The 19,487-nt window shown below is 37.5% G+C and overlaps 1 protein-coding gene across 1 annotated transcript in view; it reads left to right on the top strand.

The window, feature by feature from the left end:
* The window catches only part of LOC136849021 (uncharacterized), a 22,585-nt gene extending 3,765 nt beyond the window's left edge, over positions 1 to 18,820 (top strand). Inside the window, exons 2-6 of the mRNA XM_067121873.1 lie at positions 8,925 to 9,018; positions 13,286 to 13,549; positions 13,939 to 14,370; positions 14,501 to 14,620; positions 15,532 to 18,820. Coding sequence (XP_066977974.1) covers positions 8,971 to 9,018; positions 13,286 to 13,549; positions 13,939 to 14,370; positions 14,501 to 14,620; positions 15,532 to 15,705 — 1,038 coding nt within the window. The 5' untranslated portion in view covers positions 8,925 to 8,970 and the 3' untranslated portion in view covers positions 15,706 to 18,820. The remainder of the gene's footprint in view (positions 1 to 8,924; positions 9,019 to 13,285; positions 13,550 to 13,938; positions 14,371 to 14,500; positions 14,621 to 15,531) is intronic.
* The last annotated feature ends 667 nt before the right edge of the window (positions 18,821 to 19,487 follow it).

Genomic DNA, 19,487 nt, shown 5'->3' with positions numbered 1-19,487 from the left:
ATTTCTCTTCACTATCACTAATGAACAACTGCATCTTACACCAATATCGCAAATTTGATATGCGGTCTCTGATCTTTATAGAACTAACATTTCATATATATACAGTATATATATATATATATATATATATATATATATATATATATATATACATGTATGTATATATTTATAAATGTATATATTTATGTATAATTTACGGCATATGCATGTGTAATGACAGGGTTCCCAGAACTACATTTCCTTTGGCATCATTAAGATAATGTTAAGATTTCAACATGAACGCAAAATGAAAATAATGATCTCGGTGTATGAGACATTGTGAGTACAGTATAAGTAGACCTCAATTTTTATCACCTTTGTGATATTATACCAGTTTTTACATATGGTATGTTTTAGTAGTTTTCTCATACACGAATTAATCCCTACCACAGAATTGTTGTGCAAATATATAGATGAACAAATTGAAAACTAAAGGTTTTTCGAAAATTCAAAATTAATCTAAATTTGAGGTCATAACTTTCTCGTGCTGTGTTGTCAACACAGAATGAAAGGTTCTCTCAGGACTATCCCTTTGAGAGGAAGACACTCTCATTATGTTCTTCAAAAATCTGTTTATGGGATTAATAGGACTTTTCCCGTAATGATATCTCGAACAAAGGCATCTATACAAGTTAAAGGCTCGGTGTCCAACGGTAAAGAACATAATAAAACCAAATTAGAACTGGAGTTTCCATTTACGGTTTTGAAACATCTCGTCTCCTTGGCGTGACTGAATCTGAATAATCCACACTGAAGACGATGCGAGATGCCTCCAGAATTGCACAAAAGATACTTAAATCCTCGAATTTTTGGTTTCATTATGTAACAATAGAGATAAGAGACACGAAAAGTAATGACAATGACTACTACAGGTCTGAGACAGCCATCTTGATAAATCTTTTGTTAACTCCAACGCGTTGCCAGTTGCAAACACGACGATGACAGAATCCTTTTCAAACCTGCCGGGGGATGCTCTTTGAGCATCGCACATGCTGCACAGTTTGTCCTCATTAGCCACAACAGCTGAATGATTGCTTGGATGACAAGGGAACCTTTTGATAGAGGGCAGAAATTTCTAGATTCTTCGCTTGACATTATCTGACAAAGATCGTTAAAAGGTAACAAACATCTGTTGTTTTTTAAATGTTTACCGTTTCTTACGAGGGAGAGAGGATGACTTTCTTTCAGTTGACGTTTTATGAGTTCTTGTCTTGCGTCTTCTCAACGTGACCTTTTTCTCGCTCTTTTCCTTGTCATCTGAATCCCAATCTTCATCACTAAAGCATTATTGTCTTACCTGATTCTTGTTAAGTTCTTCCCTTGAGCAGCCTTTAACATTCCTCTCTTGTGCTAATATTGACTTTTGTTTGGTCTCACCCGCTGCAAGTTTTCATGTATGATCAACAATGGTTTGTGGATTGTATTGTTCATTTGTCTGACTTCAGAACTTTTAGACTTTCTTATTCATATCCAACCTAAATATCTTTCAGCTGAATTTGGTTACACAGTCTCACTGTTTATCAACTGCTTTCATCATTCCTTTTGAAAAACCAGTTTCGTTCACTATTCAGTTTACAGTGCTTAAACCTCGGGTTATTTTCTATCCTGAAATCATCAGCCTTCGCAAATTTCTTCTGAAATTTTACTATATATTCCCATATCATCAAGGTATTATCCGCCATATATTCTCATAATATCGTTTCCTCTTGCTTATTAACATCCTCGTCCTCCTGGTGAATATTCCGAGTCAAAGTTACCTTCTCATGTCCCGTAGAGCGCCAAAGTTCGAAGAAATTTTCGTCATACTTCCATTATTTTCCTGTTTGTTTCTCTCCCATTTTTCCTCCTGCTCGTTTATCACTTGTGGTTCGTCCGTTCCACCATGATCACTCAACATCCCGCTTTATTACAGTCTCCAGCATCTATTGGTATTTTCTTTTATGCCAAGTTTCTCATCCAAATTACCTGTCGAAAGTTCTTATTTTATCGTAAATTTTTTATCGGTTCATATTCCGCTCAAACGTCCTTCTCTTCGTCTGTCAGTATCCCACCTATTATAGATCCTCGTTGAACGGGTCGGTAGAGTTCTCGGCTAGCATATGCTAGGCCCGAGTTCGAGTCTCCGACCGGCCAATGAAGAATTAGAGGAATTTATTTCTCGTGATAGAAATTCATTTCTCGGTAGAATGTGGTTCGGATTCCACAATAAGCTGTAGGTCCCGTTGCTAGGTAACAAACTGGTTCTTAGCCACGTAAAATAAGTCTAATCCTTCGGGCCAGCCCTAGGAGAGCTGTTAATCAGCTCAGTGGTCTGGTTAAACTAAGGTATACTTACCTTATCTTTGCTTAATTGTAGTCCTAACCATCTTCATTTAGTATCATCTTCAGCTTTGTCCATTAGCAACGCATTCCAGGATCTTCATCTCCATTCACCAGAATACGGTTTCATTACCATGTTCTTTATTCGTTAATCATTCTGTCTTATCATAGTGATAACTAGTTTGATAAGCCAGTATCATTATTCACGTTCCATAGCTCGATTTTATCTTCCAATGCCCTTTTATTTAGCCCCATAACCTTAATTTCTATTTGTTTACTATTCGTGAGCGTATTGCTTATAACATTTACCTTTTACTAACAATTCTTGCCTTTTAACGAGAGAAAGTTTTACAAGAACTTATTTCCTTCCTAAATTTTCCTTCAATATTTTTGTTCGGGCAACGTAATCCCTGCAAGTTTCCTGTAACGCCTTACAGTATTTTCGAATTGTTCTATTTAGACATAACACAGTTCCATAGACATTACTTGGCTATTTCCCAGCTTCGATTCTGTTATGTACGTTTTCAGATAACACATAATTTCAGCTTTTATTATTACTTTTCCTCCTCTAATTCCATTGCTAAAATGTTCCCAAACAAATAACCAATTATCTATGCTCCGTCTAAGTTGGTTCTCTACTTTGTCGTTTTTTTCAGTTTGTTCCTATCTTCTCCAACAGTCCCGCGTCAGGGAAGAGACAGAGAATGACTTTCATTTTCTCCCCCTTTTTTCATTCTTTATATTCCTTGCAATGTTTCGCAAGAGGTAAAATGGGCATGCTTTCAAAAGATGCTTTCAAAAGATGCTTCCAAGATGACGTCCTCCTCTGTCCGTCCTTGAGCAAAAAAAAAAAAAGAGAATAATTTGCAGGTAATTCATAACAAGTTTCCCAATCGCTTTTATAATGTTAAAAAAAAGACAGTTAAAGGCTACCTTTCGGAAAAAGAAAAGTGAATTTGATCTTGGCGGGTGATTCTCCTTTTCTCTACTCAGACTAAGCCCTTCCTTTCACTTCTAACACTTTCCAACACCCTCTCTTGTCCACGAAGATATTTCACACCGCCCTCACCCTTTTAAGCTTCCGCTTTCGCCAACAATGACTCTCCATTTGAAGATCTCATCATTCGTCTCACCCTCGTGAATTTAATCTCTTTTGCCTACAGCATCATCACCACAAAACCGAAATCCTTCTATCTACAGTCAATCTTTCCAACACCTTTCAACGCTTTTGCCGATAATCTTTAACCTTTGGCTCCTTCCGCTGACTTTCTACCTCATTGTCATGCGCATCACGCTTTTCAGACGAACGTTCCCTCTTCCAGTAGCTCACGGACGCATCCTGGAATGTCCTTTCCGGCCTTCTCGCGTTATGTAGGGGCTTCTCATCGCGCGGTTTACATTGCTTTTCCATCTTACTTCAGGATTCTTCTTTTTTTCTTCTTTTAAATTCTCTTAGGTTTATCTTTAACTGAGAAGTGTGTCAGCTTTCTCATGTCCGAGTTATTTTTTCCAGCCTCATCATCGATTAGCCCTTTCATTATGCCACGTTAATTTCTTTAGATTGTTTTTTGTTTTTTATTTTAGATTACTCCTTCATGTCTCAACAATTGTTTAACCTTTAGATACCGACTCCAACATCTCTTTTTCACAGCATTTTTAACGTTAAATAGCTAAATATAGAGAATGGCTAATGAGAAAAAAAAGGGAGAATCACCGATCAAGATCAAATTCACTTTTCTTTTTCCGAAAGGGAGCATTTAACTGTCGTTTTTATGAACATTCTAAAAGCGATTGGGAAACTTATGAATTACGTGCAAATATTCTTTTTTTTTTTTTTACCCAAGGACGAACAGAGGAGGATGTCATTTTGGAAGCATCTTTTGAAAGCAGGCCCGTTTTACCTCTTGCGAAACATTGCGAGAAATATGAAGAAAGAAAGAGAAGGAAAAAATGCAAAGTCATTCTCTGCTTCCCCTCTGGCGTGGGACTGTAGGAGAAGATTTGCCATTCCGCCTTCCAGGGAGGTTCGGGCATAACTTTCTAACCGGCAAATTGCTCGGTAATGATACAGCCATATGCTTACTTAGGCATGGTATAACTCAGGAGGGAGAAAGAGAAAGATTTCGAAAGTGGGACTTATGCCAAATGGTGTCACGTGCTGGGATTAATTCCTTAATTGAACACGGGCCAAAATGTTGTCATAATGACACGGAATGGCGCGCCATCTGGATGTCACGTCCCTTATAATACACTATCAGATTGTCTTGCTCAACATATTGCCTTAACCTTTACGGCTCTCGCGGGTTTCTGCTTCAGATAAAGAAGAAAAAGGTTATTCTTCAGATTATTTGTCTTTGCAAGTCACTTACTTTGACAGGTATCATTGTGGGCTATTGTCATCTTCGGTCCGGAAAAATTGCTAGTTAGAATTTTGATGTAAACATGACGTTCACCAACCTCGGTGCTATCAAACTCTTATTGAGAATAAGTTAAGTATACCTTAGTTTTACCAGACCACTGAGCTGATTAACAGCTCTCCTGGGGCTGGCCCGAAGGATTAGACTTATTTTACTTGGCTAAGAACCAACTGGTTACTTAGCAACGGGACCTACAGCTTATTGTGGAATCCGAACCACATTATAGCGAGAAATGAATTTCTATCACCAGAAATAAATTCCTCTAACTCTTCATCAGCCGGCCGGAGACTCGAACTCGTGCCTACCGTGTGCTAGGCCACAGCTCTACCGACTCTCCCAACGAAGAGCTTTATTGAGAATAAGAGATCCAGAACGCGGGAATGAGTATTTTCGCGAACTTGCTTTTGAATTTTTCCGCCACTTGCGTTAAGCAGCGCCAAGGAGAATAAATTCTCTCAAACATTATACCACACATCATCATTAAAGACATTTAGGAACGATCTTCACCTTGAGCGGAAAGAGTAAATCACCGACCTTCAATCAGGGCGTGATTGAAGAAGGTACAATCAATGTGGGAACGAAGATCCCCTACACGTGATAACATCTGGACGAAGGGAGGAGACGTGACGAATGAACGCGCTTGTTCTCAAGATGGGATCAGGTCCTCACGCAGATACAACGAGACACGTCTCCACCGGCTCGAGAATCAAGATGGAAGAGACCACGAGAGTTCAGAGACTCAGTGAATATGCAAATTTATTTTTTTAGAAGGCTTGTGTCACCGAGATAATACCGAGTAACTCTGTGCCATTAAGGAGAGGCGTGCATTGTCTGGAACTGATTACTCTCTCTCTCTCTCTCTCTCTCTCTCTCTGTCAATTGCGACTGTATACTATCTACAATCATACGTGCCTCGGTGTTTACGTGCACACACATACAGATACGCACACACTCCCACATACATATACTTATATCAGTGTTTATAAGTTTATGTATGTGTGTAATTTTATCTCTTGCATTCTATATATATATATATATATATATATATATATATATATATATATATATATATATATATATATATATATATATATAATATATATATATATATATGTACATATATACATATACATACATATATATATTATATATTATAAATATGCATACATATATATATCATAAATATACATTATATATATATATATATATATATATATATATATATATATATATATATATATATATATATATATATATATGTAATTGTAACAAAATGCCTCTAACTTTCTCGAATTCTTCGCGCTTTTTTGGATACGCTTCTCACTACAAAACCTTGAGATCCAAGTGCAAGGAATATGAAGACATTCTGATGTCCGGTAGCGGGAAACGAACCCGGGTCCCTAATCAGAACGAGGTGCGATTGTCGACCTGACCATGATACCTCGTTCGTTTCCCGCTACCGGACATCAGAATTCCTTCACATTTCTTGCACTTGGATCTCAAGGCTTCGTGGTGGCAAGCGCATCCAAAAAGGAGCGAAGAATTCGAGAAAGTTAAGAGGGCATTGTGGCTATTACAATTACCTATGTATTCGGTACAAAAGTGACCAGTAGATTCTACGTATATATATATTCCATATATATATATATATATATATATATATATATATATATATATATATATATATATATATATATACATATATATACATACATACATACATACATATGTATGTATAGTACAAAACTCATCATCACTGTTACGATAACCAAACATTCATGATATGGAACAAATTTAAAACTTACAAAGTTCCCATATAATAAATTACTGACAAAAAAATAGAAAACAAAGAGAAAAATTAATATAAATGAATCAATAAATAAAAAGCAGCTCGACATAAATCACCAAGTATATTATATGCATGTATAAATATAAAACTTTAAGCAATGGTTTACTGTTGCCACCGAGGTCCATCCTGGACCTTTTGGAACTTTTCAAAGATGCTCCATTTTATTTATACGAATCGCTTTTAGCTCAAGTCTCACGGGATATTGAACGATATACGAAAAATAATACCATCTAAGCCACAGCATTAGATGTTTATATATATATGTATATATATACATTATATATATATATAATAAATAAATATATTTATATATGTATATAAAATATATATATATATATATATATATATATATATATATATACATACATATATACATATATAAATACATATATATATAATATATATATAAATATATATATATAAATTTTGTGTACATTAATACATACATACATATACATAAAGGAAACAAGTAGGAGGAGCGCAATTTTCCACTTCATGCTTAAAATGGTTATATTTATCTTTCTTCCCTAATCCATAACACTCTATTTACATTTCTCCCTCACGCCGTCGCCGTCACCGACACCAGCAGGGTTTCCCGTACGATTTCCTACTCAAGTTGTGCAATGAGCAATTCAAGTGACACCATCTGTTCGGTTTTATGTGCGTAATGAAGCCCTCTGGCATCTCCGCTGATGGTAACGACAAGTGGTGCGTGATTCATTAGACGGACGCGCACAGCGTCTTCTAAGCATGCGACGTAAACATAAGATTAAGAGTGAACTTCTTTATTATCTTATAAGTTTCATATATATATATATATATATATATATATATATATATATATATATATATATGTATATATATATAAATATATATATGTATATATATATAAATTATATATATATATATATATATATATATATATATATATATATATATATATATATATATATTGTACATATATAATATATATATATATATATATTAATTATATATGTATATATATATAATATATATATATATATTATATATATATATATATATGTACATATATAATATATATATATATATTAATTATATATGTATATATATATATATATATATATATATATATATATATATATATATATATATAAATTGAAAATGTACTTTTAGATTTTGCGGAAAACAGTTACTTTATCATCGTAGAATGAGATTTACTGCAGAGTTTCTCTTTGGAAGAGTCGGTAGAGTTCTCGACTAGCACTCTGCTAGGCCCGATTTCGAGTCTCCGGCCGGCCAATGAAGAATTAGAAGAATTTATTTCTGGTGATAGAAATTCATTTCTCGCTATAATGTGGTTTGGATTCCACAATAAGCTGTAGGCCCCGTTGCTAGGTAACCAATTGGTTCTTAGCCAAGTAAAATAAGTCTAATCCTTCCGGCCAGCCCTAGGAGAGCTGTTAATCAGCTCAGTGGTGGTCTGGTTAAACTAAGCTATACTTAACTGCAGAGTAGCTTGTAAAGGTTACATTCATTAAACGTGGTCTGCTTCACCGCAGAATTATTATATTGCCCAATAAAATGTCTTCTTAATAAACTTATAGTATTAGATTTTTGAGAAATGTATCGATTAAAATGGTACATGAACTTGTCCATTAGACAGATAAGCGTAACTTTTTAGACCGACTCGTCAAGCAGAATCTCCAGGTGTGCGATACCAATTCCCAGCTCTGACAAGCATGACAGACAAAGCGCTTAATCACACTCATCACCAGGTAACTTGATGCAGGCCCTTTAATTACGCTGAAACCGCTCAGCTTCGGTGACGAAACCAGGAACTTGACGCGCTTCACGGTGGCACTATTTTTATTTCTTCTATTTATCATTAATTTATCGGGTGCACTTTCCAAAATAATTGGTAGTTGCTGTACTGAAGAGTACCTGTGCTGTAGATGAAACTCCAAGTTTTCATGTTGGCTTCTGCTAGGTAGTCAGATTATATTATTATTATTACCGTCGACTTTATTTTCCAGTTTTGACATATGACGAGAAACACATGTATATATATGTATGTATATATGTGTGTGTATGTGTATATATATACATATATATATATAATTATATAATTATATGTATATATACATATATAATTATACATACACATACACACACACACACACACTTCCAACCTCATCTCCATGTCAACATAATTCTTCATGTTGAAAAAAAAAACTTATATCTTCATGGCGGCAATATTCACGCTTTAACTGCTGCCCCATAAAAGACTTCATTTAAACTCCGAATGATTTCCTTTGCAGGTACTCAGTGACACGGAGAGTAGAAAACCCCTTTAGTCCCACCAAAATGAAGCCTTCTTACGTGGCAATGCTTCTAGCGCTTCTCGCATGTAAGGTAAGCACACTATCATCTGTTCATTTTATTCCAATTGGTTTCTCCTTTATCATTTGGGCTCCATTTTCCTAGTGCTTGGTTTTAATTTTTTTTTTTTTTTTTTTTTGCCCTTCATCTTTATTTCGCAATTTCTGGTTTACTCCGATAACTATGGTTCTATGTTCATGCCCATATCATTCGAATTGGTTTCTAGTAGATAAAGCACAATTATCTCCCATTAGCTCTGCCTCATATCATTATATATATATATATATATATATATATATATATATATATATATATATATATACATATATATATAACAGTTCCAGCCAATAAATTTGCCTCTTTCATCTCCCATTTTCTCGCCAAAAGCAGCCTTTCATTCATGAGCGCTCCCGCGGAGTAATTTTGCCTTCGACAGTCATAAAAAAAGCCGACGCTTTCCCGTCTATAATTTCCCCGTTAGCTTATTACATGTGATGCGCGTGCGTCGAAAAAGAGCTATAAAGCGATTATTTGTATTGCGCAGCCGACTCAAGTAAGAAAGAAATCGGCGCATTCCTCAAAATTGCCTTTTATTCTCGGGCCGTTTCGCAAAGCCTATAACGCTGTCGTGACATCCAGGAAATCCCGTTTTCTTTTATTAAATTTGTTGGGGAACTTTCTAGTCGAGAGCGTTTTTTGGTTGTTTTTACTTTTTATTATGTTATTAGCAGTGCAGTCCATATTTCTTTTCTTTCAATCAACTTAATAGATTAACTTAACTTATTAGAATATTTCATTGAATCCAGTGAGTTTATCATCAAGTTAAATTCATAAGCAAGTGAGAGACGGCGTAGCTGTAGAACTTCATACTTTATTAAAAGGGAAAATAGTCCAATACATGATTGCTTTTGTCTACTAAATTCTGGAAGTCTACGATATATCGACCATCGTTCAATTCAGCTTCAGTGAATAAATCAGACATGAACGAATAGAGTAACAAGCGGATGAAGAAGAATGGAGAACGTGAAGCGAACGAACGAAATAATAAGTATCTGTTGCCATCCTCCTCGGAAATAAGAGTATAATTTCATTGGCTTCCGTTACGACTTTTTAAGCGACCGTTTCCTTAACCCTTTTTTTAATGGTACATTGTTTTAACAACGTCCGTAACTCTTCCACCATCCATCTGACTCGCCTGTGCGTTCGCTTGCTTCATCTCGTCTGTTCTCCAGACTCCCCAGAAGATTACCCCGGGTTAGGTAACTCGTAACTCTTCATATTCACCTGGAGCTTTGCGCGAGTGTACCCTTTTCTCCAGCGTCATGTATCTCTTCCAAAAACACTCCGGAATACTGCTTCTTTCTTTCCTTTTGTTTATTTATCCAGCGTTATGTTTATCATCGTACTGATACGTAGCTTAGTTCCTCGGTTATTGCTGGGCTGAGGTCTTTCTCAACCACTCGCCGTTATCATTCGTCTTTTTTTTTTTTTAGTTTTATGGCTTAATGTCGCTGGCCATAAAACGGCTGCCATGATTCGCGTTTCTCTTCGAGAAGGGTTGCCTTAAAAAGCTTCCGCAGATAAACAACAACAGTATAAACAACAACAGTAAAGGCCAGATTTATGAATAGGCATTCATGAAAAATTGATCTCTGGAGACTTCAAGCATCATTCTAAGCGTCTGTAGGCCTATTGCTGCGGCTACAAAGGCTTTCCCTCCATTCAAATAGGGAACATTCAACAACAAGAATTTTCAGTGGCCCTCAGTACTCTAGTATTCGCATGGTTCGTGGTTCGATCCCGGCGTGCCCGACCAGTCTACCCAGCCGTGAATGGGTACCAGCGTCAGAAGGGAGCCTAACAGGGCATGGGGCTAGCAACCTCATCAGGATATACGACTGCTTAGACACGGAAGGGTAATACTGGATGGTTACCCTTCTAGAGCTAACACTTTATATTATCTGATTCCTATTACAGGTAAAGAGAGAGAGAGAGAGAGAGAAAGTATATTATCCGATTCCTAGTACAGGTAAAGAGAGAGAATCTTTATTCTGTTATTCTAATATCACAGGAGAGAGAGAGAGAGAGAGAGAGAGAGAGAAATTTTAAATATATGCCAACATTCTGCGACACTGAAGTAGAGAAAGAAAGAGAATCTTTGTTTTGCTATTCTAATATCACAGAAGGGAGAGAGAGAGGAGAGAGAGAGAGAATGAAGGCCAGTACTTTTCCTAAATAATGGTGACATTTCCCTCAAGAGTTTTTGAAGGGAGGTTGTCCCCACCATAAAGCGTCCTCATGAACGACTGCCGAGGGTCGACTAGAGCGAAAGCGAGTGTGACGTAATCCACTCCATTCATTCCGAACGTCGCACTGTATTGAGTTTATCATCATTATTTAAATGAATAATTCTCCCCCTCTGATGAGCCCCGTCATGCGACTCATGAAAGGAAGCTTCGAGTCATTTGGACAAACATGAGCATAGAGATAGAGGGGAGGGGGGGAAGTGGAGTTGAAGAAGAGAAGGAGAGAGATACTTTACATAGTTGTGTAAATAACTGCGCAATCAAGTCTAGGACGAGGAAAGCATACTTTTATATATATATATATATATATATATATATATATATATATATATATATATATATATATATATATATATATATATATATATATATATATATATATATATATATATAGTACATACATATATATATATACACATGTATATATACATACGTATATTTATCACACATATATATATTATATATATACATATAATATATTCATACACATATATATGTATATATGTATTTATATATATATGTATATGTATATACTGTATATAATCAGAGAGGGAGAGTGCGAGAAATATCTTGTTTACATTCTAATGCAAACCATTAATTTCACCGTTAATTGTCAAAGTAAGCTCCGGCTGGTATTATTCAGACATTCGTCCCTAGTCTCCCGACGTATTTCCTCTTGCTCTTATGATATAGAAATTTTAGACTTATTCAACAACTGTTAATCATATTCTGGTGATTTTGTGAAATATAGCCCTTCCTCTGTAGACAGATCGTAATAATATTAACGGCTGAAAGTTTACTGAAACAAAAATCATTGCCTCCTTTAAGACGACTACGAGTGAAATCCCCTGAAATATAATTTCATCATGGCCAGATTTTTCGATCTGCATCTGCCTCCGTGGCTGCGTAGGTGTGTTTAGTACTTAGATGTGTGGGTGAGGGTGCATACGTGTCAGGGGTATGTGTTTGTGTTTGTTTGTTTGTGTCTGTGCGTGCGAGTTAGACGGTGTGAGTATGTAGGTGGGTTGTTGGTAGCTGACCGGATTATACGGAAGATTTTTGTGTTTGGATGACAGATGTTCCCGGGAGGTATAATAACGTTTTTTTTTTCCTCGGTCGAATATATTGAGCCAGCCCACGTAGATCAAAAGTTTACTTTACACTATAATCCCACTGAAATGTGCATAGCTAATTCATTTCTATTTCCAGAAATCATGTATTGCTTTTTTCCCTCTTTGCTGTTTTTTTTTTTTTTCTGTCAGGTATTTCATTCTGTGGAATGACAAAGCATGACTAATACTAATGTCTTTATTAGTAGTATTATTAATTATTTTAATGTTCTAACAATGACAAGAAGACGGTAACGGGGAAGGTACCCACCCTACTAACCATTTCAGGGACGGCGAGTCATCGTTTTTCTCAAATATCTTTCAAACTAATTATTTGATCGAAATGGTACTGTGACACAGTGTACAAGACACCTCCCGATAATTTTTGGTAATATGGTGCATTGTCAAACTGTTTTACTTAAGGCGCTTACTCTCGACTTACATGGTGTTGCCAAGCATCGCCAAACTACGCATTCGAACGTCCTTTATCCCCATCCCGTCCCTCCCTCCCCCTTCCCCTCCACACCCCTCCCTCAACCCACTTTCCTGGCCTCCCCATCTCCGCCCCCTCTTTCCTGTCTGTGGGGGATAGCGGAAGTTCGATTTCGTAGATTAGTCCTGCTGACTCATGCGACTTTGCCGTTAAAAGTCAAGAGTAAACGCCTTAACTATAACACCATATGACATTGCACTATATTGCCAAAAATTAGCGGGAGGAGTCTTTTACACTGTGTCAAAGTACCAGTTCGATCAAATAATCAATTTGAAAGATATTTGAGAAAAACGGTGACACGCGGTCCCCGAGAGGGAGAGTAAACAATTTGCAATACAGTTTTGAATCAATGGAAAAAGTTACGCTTTCGACTTCCTGTTTCGATCTCTTAGGTTGACGGAACTCTGCTGGACGGCTTGGAACATCACGGTCACCACGGAGACCATCACGGGGATCACCACGGGGATCATGCCCATGGGGAGCATGCGGAAGGGAACCACACCCATGGAGAACACAGCCACGGAGATCACGCCCACGGAGAGCACGCCCACGGAGACCACGCTCACGGAGACCACGCTCACGGAGACCACGCCCACGAAGAACACGCCCATGGAGATGAGCACAGCCACAGTCATGACAACACTATTCCGAATCAGGTAACAAAGTGAAAGATAAACAAATGTAAATTAAGTCTTATCAGTTTCATTCCTGTTCTTATTACTGTCACATCCTTTGTGAATTCTGCCAACCTTTTCATCTTCGCTGTATTGATGGTCTTTAGAACATAACTGAGCGCTGGCATTGCTAAATGCTTCGTTTTTCGTTGGTCTAGTCTGAAATCTTTTACCAATGCAATACCGTTACATAAAAATGTATCTAGTCCTGCCTATTGACTGCTTGGGTATTATGCTGAATTTTCCATCTGTATTTACAAACAAATACTGATTCACACAATATAAGCATCAGTGCTTTGCCACAACTGTCAGGGTATAGGATGCCTAATGGAAAATTGACGAACATTCTTGCATCCCGCCCGCTCCCTCAGGATAACTTTGCTGCTGCTTTGGAATCCGAACTGGGTGGGGGATTCCTCAACAGCCTCCCAACTACTCTTGCCCCCGCCCGTGCTGCCGCCCCTGCTGAGATATTCGTGGCCCCAGGTCCAGTAGCCCCTGTCGAAACCTTCTCCGCCCCTGCAGCCCCTACCACGACGGAATTCATCGAGAACTTTGTGACGCCAACTCCAGCTGTTGTTGAAACCTTTGCCGTAACTGCTGAAGAGGAACAGCAGCAGCAGCACCAGCAGCAGCAACAACAGCAGCAACAGCAGCAGCAACAACAGCAACAGCAACAGCAGCAGCAGCAGCCACTACAACGGCTGCAACAGACATCCCAAGAGCAGGCCATTCAGTTCGCGGAAAAAGAACAGACGACCGAACGCGCCTCCTCAGGGGAAGCAAAACAGTTAGCAAATGTCGTAAGTCTCTAAATCACAGTTTCGTTCAAGCACAAAGTAATGTCGTCTTTTACAGAATGAAGATTCTACTTTCTGTGTTAAAAGTTACATTCGGAATCATCTCTGTACTGATCTGCTGATCTTTTTGCAGGGTTCAGGTGGCAGAGGCACTGGTGAATACCCTGAGTATGCCGCTGTGCCCAGGACCTCGTTCTCTTGTGGGGCCCAAGCTACTGGAGGGTATTTCGCTGATCCCGAAGCAGAGTGCCAGGTTAGTCAAGTCTAACTCAAGAAATTTAGTATGTACTTGGGTACATGTGTACTATACACTTAAAAAGATGCACCCAATTTCAGGTTCATTCTCTTTCCAAATAGAGGATCTAATGTCATATGACATTAGGAAATTCCTTGATGATGATATGCCTCTCCCCACGTCTCTTTCCTTTTGTTAAAACTGCTCATTTGTAGCTAAGAAAGAAAACGGGATGGTCGTAGAAATTAGACAATTAGTGACAGTCTCTAGGGTTAACAAGGTATCATCGCCTATATCGGTCTTAAGTAACAAATTTCAAAATAGCTTCCATTTGGCCACAAATGCAAATGATGCATGCTAATATAATGAATTTGATATAAACTAATTTGAAGATTTGTTCATGTCCTCATTAAAAACCGGATTGGTCTCCATGTCACGTGCCTCAAATCATAAAAGTCTTCTAAATATAAATATTAGATATACAGGTAATAGAGTGTGAAACTTCAGTAAACTACATGCGACAGTTTTTCATGCTGATCTTCCACTGAATCGGTCAGTAGAATACAACAGTAATAAAACAGGGATTCCTAAAGTCCTAATTACTTGTAATCCAAGGCTTACTTTTTGTTTCACGTCATAGGTTTGTGTGTTTTTCTTTTTTCGTTATTTCATTTCATTCAGTAGTGAGGCTCATGTCATACCACTAAGCTTTTCAAGAGTCAGTTCTCTTCTCTTTAAGCATTTCCTTTCTGCCAACTATGAAATACTGATCATCAACATTTTACCTCAACTATTACATTAATTCCATTCTCAATATGATTGCATTTTAATGTATTCCCTTTGTTCTAATCATTCATTTCTCGTCTCTGCATCTTGCACCAGTATAGCATATCGCAACCCACGAAACTCCTTATTTTCTTGTCCAACAGGTCTTCCACATCTGCCTGAACGGGCAGAACATGGGCTCCTTCCTGTGCCCCAACGGAACGCTCTTCCATCAGCAGTACTTCGTGTGTGACTGGTGGTTCAACGTGGACTGCGGAGTAGCGGAGCAAAGCTACGGCCTCAATGCCAGAATCGGCGTTGTACCCGAGTCCCAATAAGAGATAACTGTGCAGGTGATGCCGAAATGACGCATATCGTTAATCAGGGAAACATGGAGTCTACAAGATGTTCCTCTGCGTGTCCCTTCTCCTCCTCAGCCACCGAAATAATGCAATATCATCCTGCTGAGGCGTAACGTTGTCTCTCAAGGATTTCGACAGTAATCCTAGTTTTCGTGCATGCCTCTTTTGGGATATCATCCTTCCTCAAATATCCAAAAAGAAGAATAACTGAATGACTTCCCTCGTAGACCCAGACTGAGAGGTCGCGTTACTCCTCAACAGCCGCGAGTGTCCTCCAACTACGGAGAAGGAGGAGTGATGGAGTGGATTCCCCTCCCATCATGGCCTCCTCTCCATCCCTGATTCTCATCGCTTTGGCCTGACAAAGCGGCAAAATGTAATACATGTCTATTTTTGTACTTGCTTCAACTTCTGTGGCTGCTTCACTTGAAACTGAAAGTTCTGAATTTTACAAAGGATGAAAAATACGGCCTAGCGTAATTTCTTAGGAATTACTTTTACCTATTCTTTTTAAAGATTTGTTCAAATCTTTTGAATGACGTGATTCTACTCTTTACTTTCAGTATACTATCAAGTCAGGCAGTCAGGAAAATGCGAATTATATACTCGATCATTTATGAATAACCTTACAAAGGTTATGCATCTGCAGGAACTGCGTTCTCGTAAATCAACAGTAAGGTCACAGAAATGGCAAAGGAAATATTTCAAGTACTTGCGAAATAAGCGACTATGTAAATATTCATATTCCCTCGAAAGTAATTTCACTCCCATTAGCAATGAAAGTTATGACCACAAATAAACGTAGATAAGTATATTCATCAAAAAAGTAACATGAGTTTTTCGAATTCATATTTTTTCTACGGTAATCAATATACACGCCATTTACCTTCGAAATGTAACAGTCTCCTTTTGAACTTATTAGTATGTTAGAATTTCTCACCCGCAGATGGATGACCTTGTAAAAAAATAATGTATATGTGAATATCGAAACTTACGAGTTGATCCGTCAGGAACGGTTCAATACAAACCTTTAAATATTTATAAAACAGTATATGCATCTATGATCTAGAATGAATGAATATTACCAGTGGATAATATTTTTGTAAGCGATGTTATTGATGAGGTATGTTCCTTTATAGACCTGTGTTTTTAAAATGGTTTCCATTGTATTTATTTTTCGCTGTGGCTAAAATTATGTCCCTCTGAAATGTTGAGAACGAATGTTCCTTTTCTCTCTCTCTTCTCTTCTCTCTCTCTCTCTCTCTCTCTCTCTCTCTCTCTCTCTCTCTGTGTGTGTGTGTGTGTGTGTGTGTATGACAAAGCTTTCAGTTGTTCATATGACGTCACTGAATGTGCAAATGGTGTCATATTCAAAGTAATACTTCCATCAATAGAACTGCAAAATTCTCCTGATGACTTGGCTTTTCTCTCTCTTATTTTCTAAGGTTGAGAATGACTCTATGAACAGGTTTTGGAAAGTGTGCACAAGCAGTTTAAGAAGAATGTCATGATGCCTGATACCTTGGTGGATGTTTACAACCTGACGATCAGAAAAAAAAAATGAAAAGAGGATGACTCACTATCTAGGTGGTGAATATAGCCTTGTCATGTAGATTCTAGCTATCAAAAAAAAAAATTTTAGAAAGCCCAAGAGAGAGAGAGAGAGAGAGAGAGAGAGAGAGAGAGAGAGAGAGAGAGAGAGAGAGAGAGAGAGAGAGAGAGAAGAGTAAGCATGAATGTAAGTAATTAGGTGCTGTAATCCGGTAGGTAGACTTTGTGCCATAAATCCAGTGGGGCGAGAGAGAGGACTATAAACCCAAAATAATCTGAACCCAGTGTAAACACTTGAGAGGAGGCTGAGGTCGTGGCTGTCTGAGGAATTTCCTTATTGTTTGGTTTATGACTCCCGCACACATACCACACCACATCTCACCAGCTACTCACATTTAACGCTCATTTGCATTTCTACGTTCATAATTAATGTTTCTTCTTCGACATAAAAAAATGTACAATACATACATGTATACATCTAAGTAGTTTACATTTCTACGTTCATAATTAATATTTCTTCCTCAACATACAAAATGTAGAATACATACATGTATACACCTAAGTAGTTTACATTTCTACGTTCATAATCTAATTTTTCTTCAACATACAAAATAGTAGAATACTAAGTAGTTTACATGTTCATAATTAATATTTCTTCAACATACTGTACAAAATGTAATACATTACATTTTTACATTTCTACGTTCATAACTAATATTTTTCTTCAACATACAAAATGTAGAATACATACATGTATACACCTAAGTAGTTTACAACACATATGCACATGAAGAAATATGACATTACATACATGTATACACCTAAGTAGTTTACAACACATATTATGCACATGAAGAAATATGACATACATGCATACATATATGCGCGCATACTAACGCGTTTAGTGTTTAATGAAACACATGCATATAAAATAAGATGAAACATTCGCAAACATGCATAGCAACTATGATAAATTAACATACATACATACATACATACATACATACATACATACATACATACATAATTTCTAAAAAATTTATAAATATACAGAGCAACTATTTACCGTAATGTAAACACTCTTACACACAAAAAAATGTTTCTCGAGACAACAAACGTTTACCATTAAGCCTCGTGTTCAGATCTAGTCACAACTGTCAACACCTATTTCCCGTTTTCTATAACCTCATGAACATTCACTCCATGACAAGAATAATCCTTCTTCGCCTCTCGACATAATTTTCCTATTCTTCTGCTTCCCAACTTTCTAAACCTTTGCCTCGCATCAACACAAACGCACCAACATCCGGGAGACCACATACCGACAATTTGGGTTCCTTTCATAGCAAGATTGGAGGATGAGAGTGGAAGAAATGATGAGTGGCAAGTCTGAAAGGTGAGGTGATTGGTGGTCCTCTTACTCGTTCTATTTATATATATCAAGCAGGTGTGCATTGTTACTGAATTTTCTTTTCTAGTGTGTCCGTCAAATGCAGCGTTCGCATATTTTATTCTGGTAATAAAGTATGGGATGATTTTTCATTGTGTTTCATTTGCACTTTTTTGGAGAGGGACTTTTATGTGCTAGCTGCCTCACAGTCTTTGTTGATGAAAGCCTTAGCATAATTGCTCTATCTAATTTAGCTCTACGTGAAATTCAGATGTTAGAGTTACCAACAGTTTCTCGTTGGACGAATCGGTAGAGTTCTCGGGTAGCACTCTGCTAGGCCCGAGTTCGAGTCTCCGGCCGGCCAATGAAGAATTAGATGAATTTATTTCTGGTGATACAAATTCATTTCTCGCTATAATGTGGTTCGGATTCCACAATAAGCTGTAGGTCCCGTTGCTAGGTAACCAGTTGGTTCTTAGCCACGTAAAATAAGTCTAATCCTTCGGGTCAGCCCTAGGAGAGCTGTTAATCAGCTCAGTGGTCTGGTTAAACTAACGTATACTTAACTTAGAGTTAACAAAGCTATGGTAGTTTATTATCCAAAGGAAATGTGATGACATGCAAGGCATTATTGATTACAAACATTACTAAGACTGAAAGAACACCAGTTCTAGGTCTCGGCTCTGAACTCACCAATAACCTTCATCCCTGCAGACACCACAGACATTGCCCTTTGACCTCAGGAAAAGACGCGATGCTTAACGAAGAGCCAGAAATAACCGGTTTGCCCCAACTTTCTCAGTGGAATTACCGCCTT

Source organism: Macrobrachium rosenbergii, chromosome 20 (genome assembly GCF_040412425.1).
Source record: "Macrobrachium rosenbergii isolate ZJJX-2024 chromosome 20, ASM4041242v1, whole genome shotgun sequence".
Lineage (NCBI taxonomy): Eukaryota > Metazoa > Arthropoda > Malacostraca > Decapoda > Palaemonidae > Macrobrachium > Macrobrachium rosenbergii.
The sequence above is the reverse complement of the archived record's forward strand: the minus strand, read 5'-3'. Positions and strand labels throughout refer to the sequence as shown.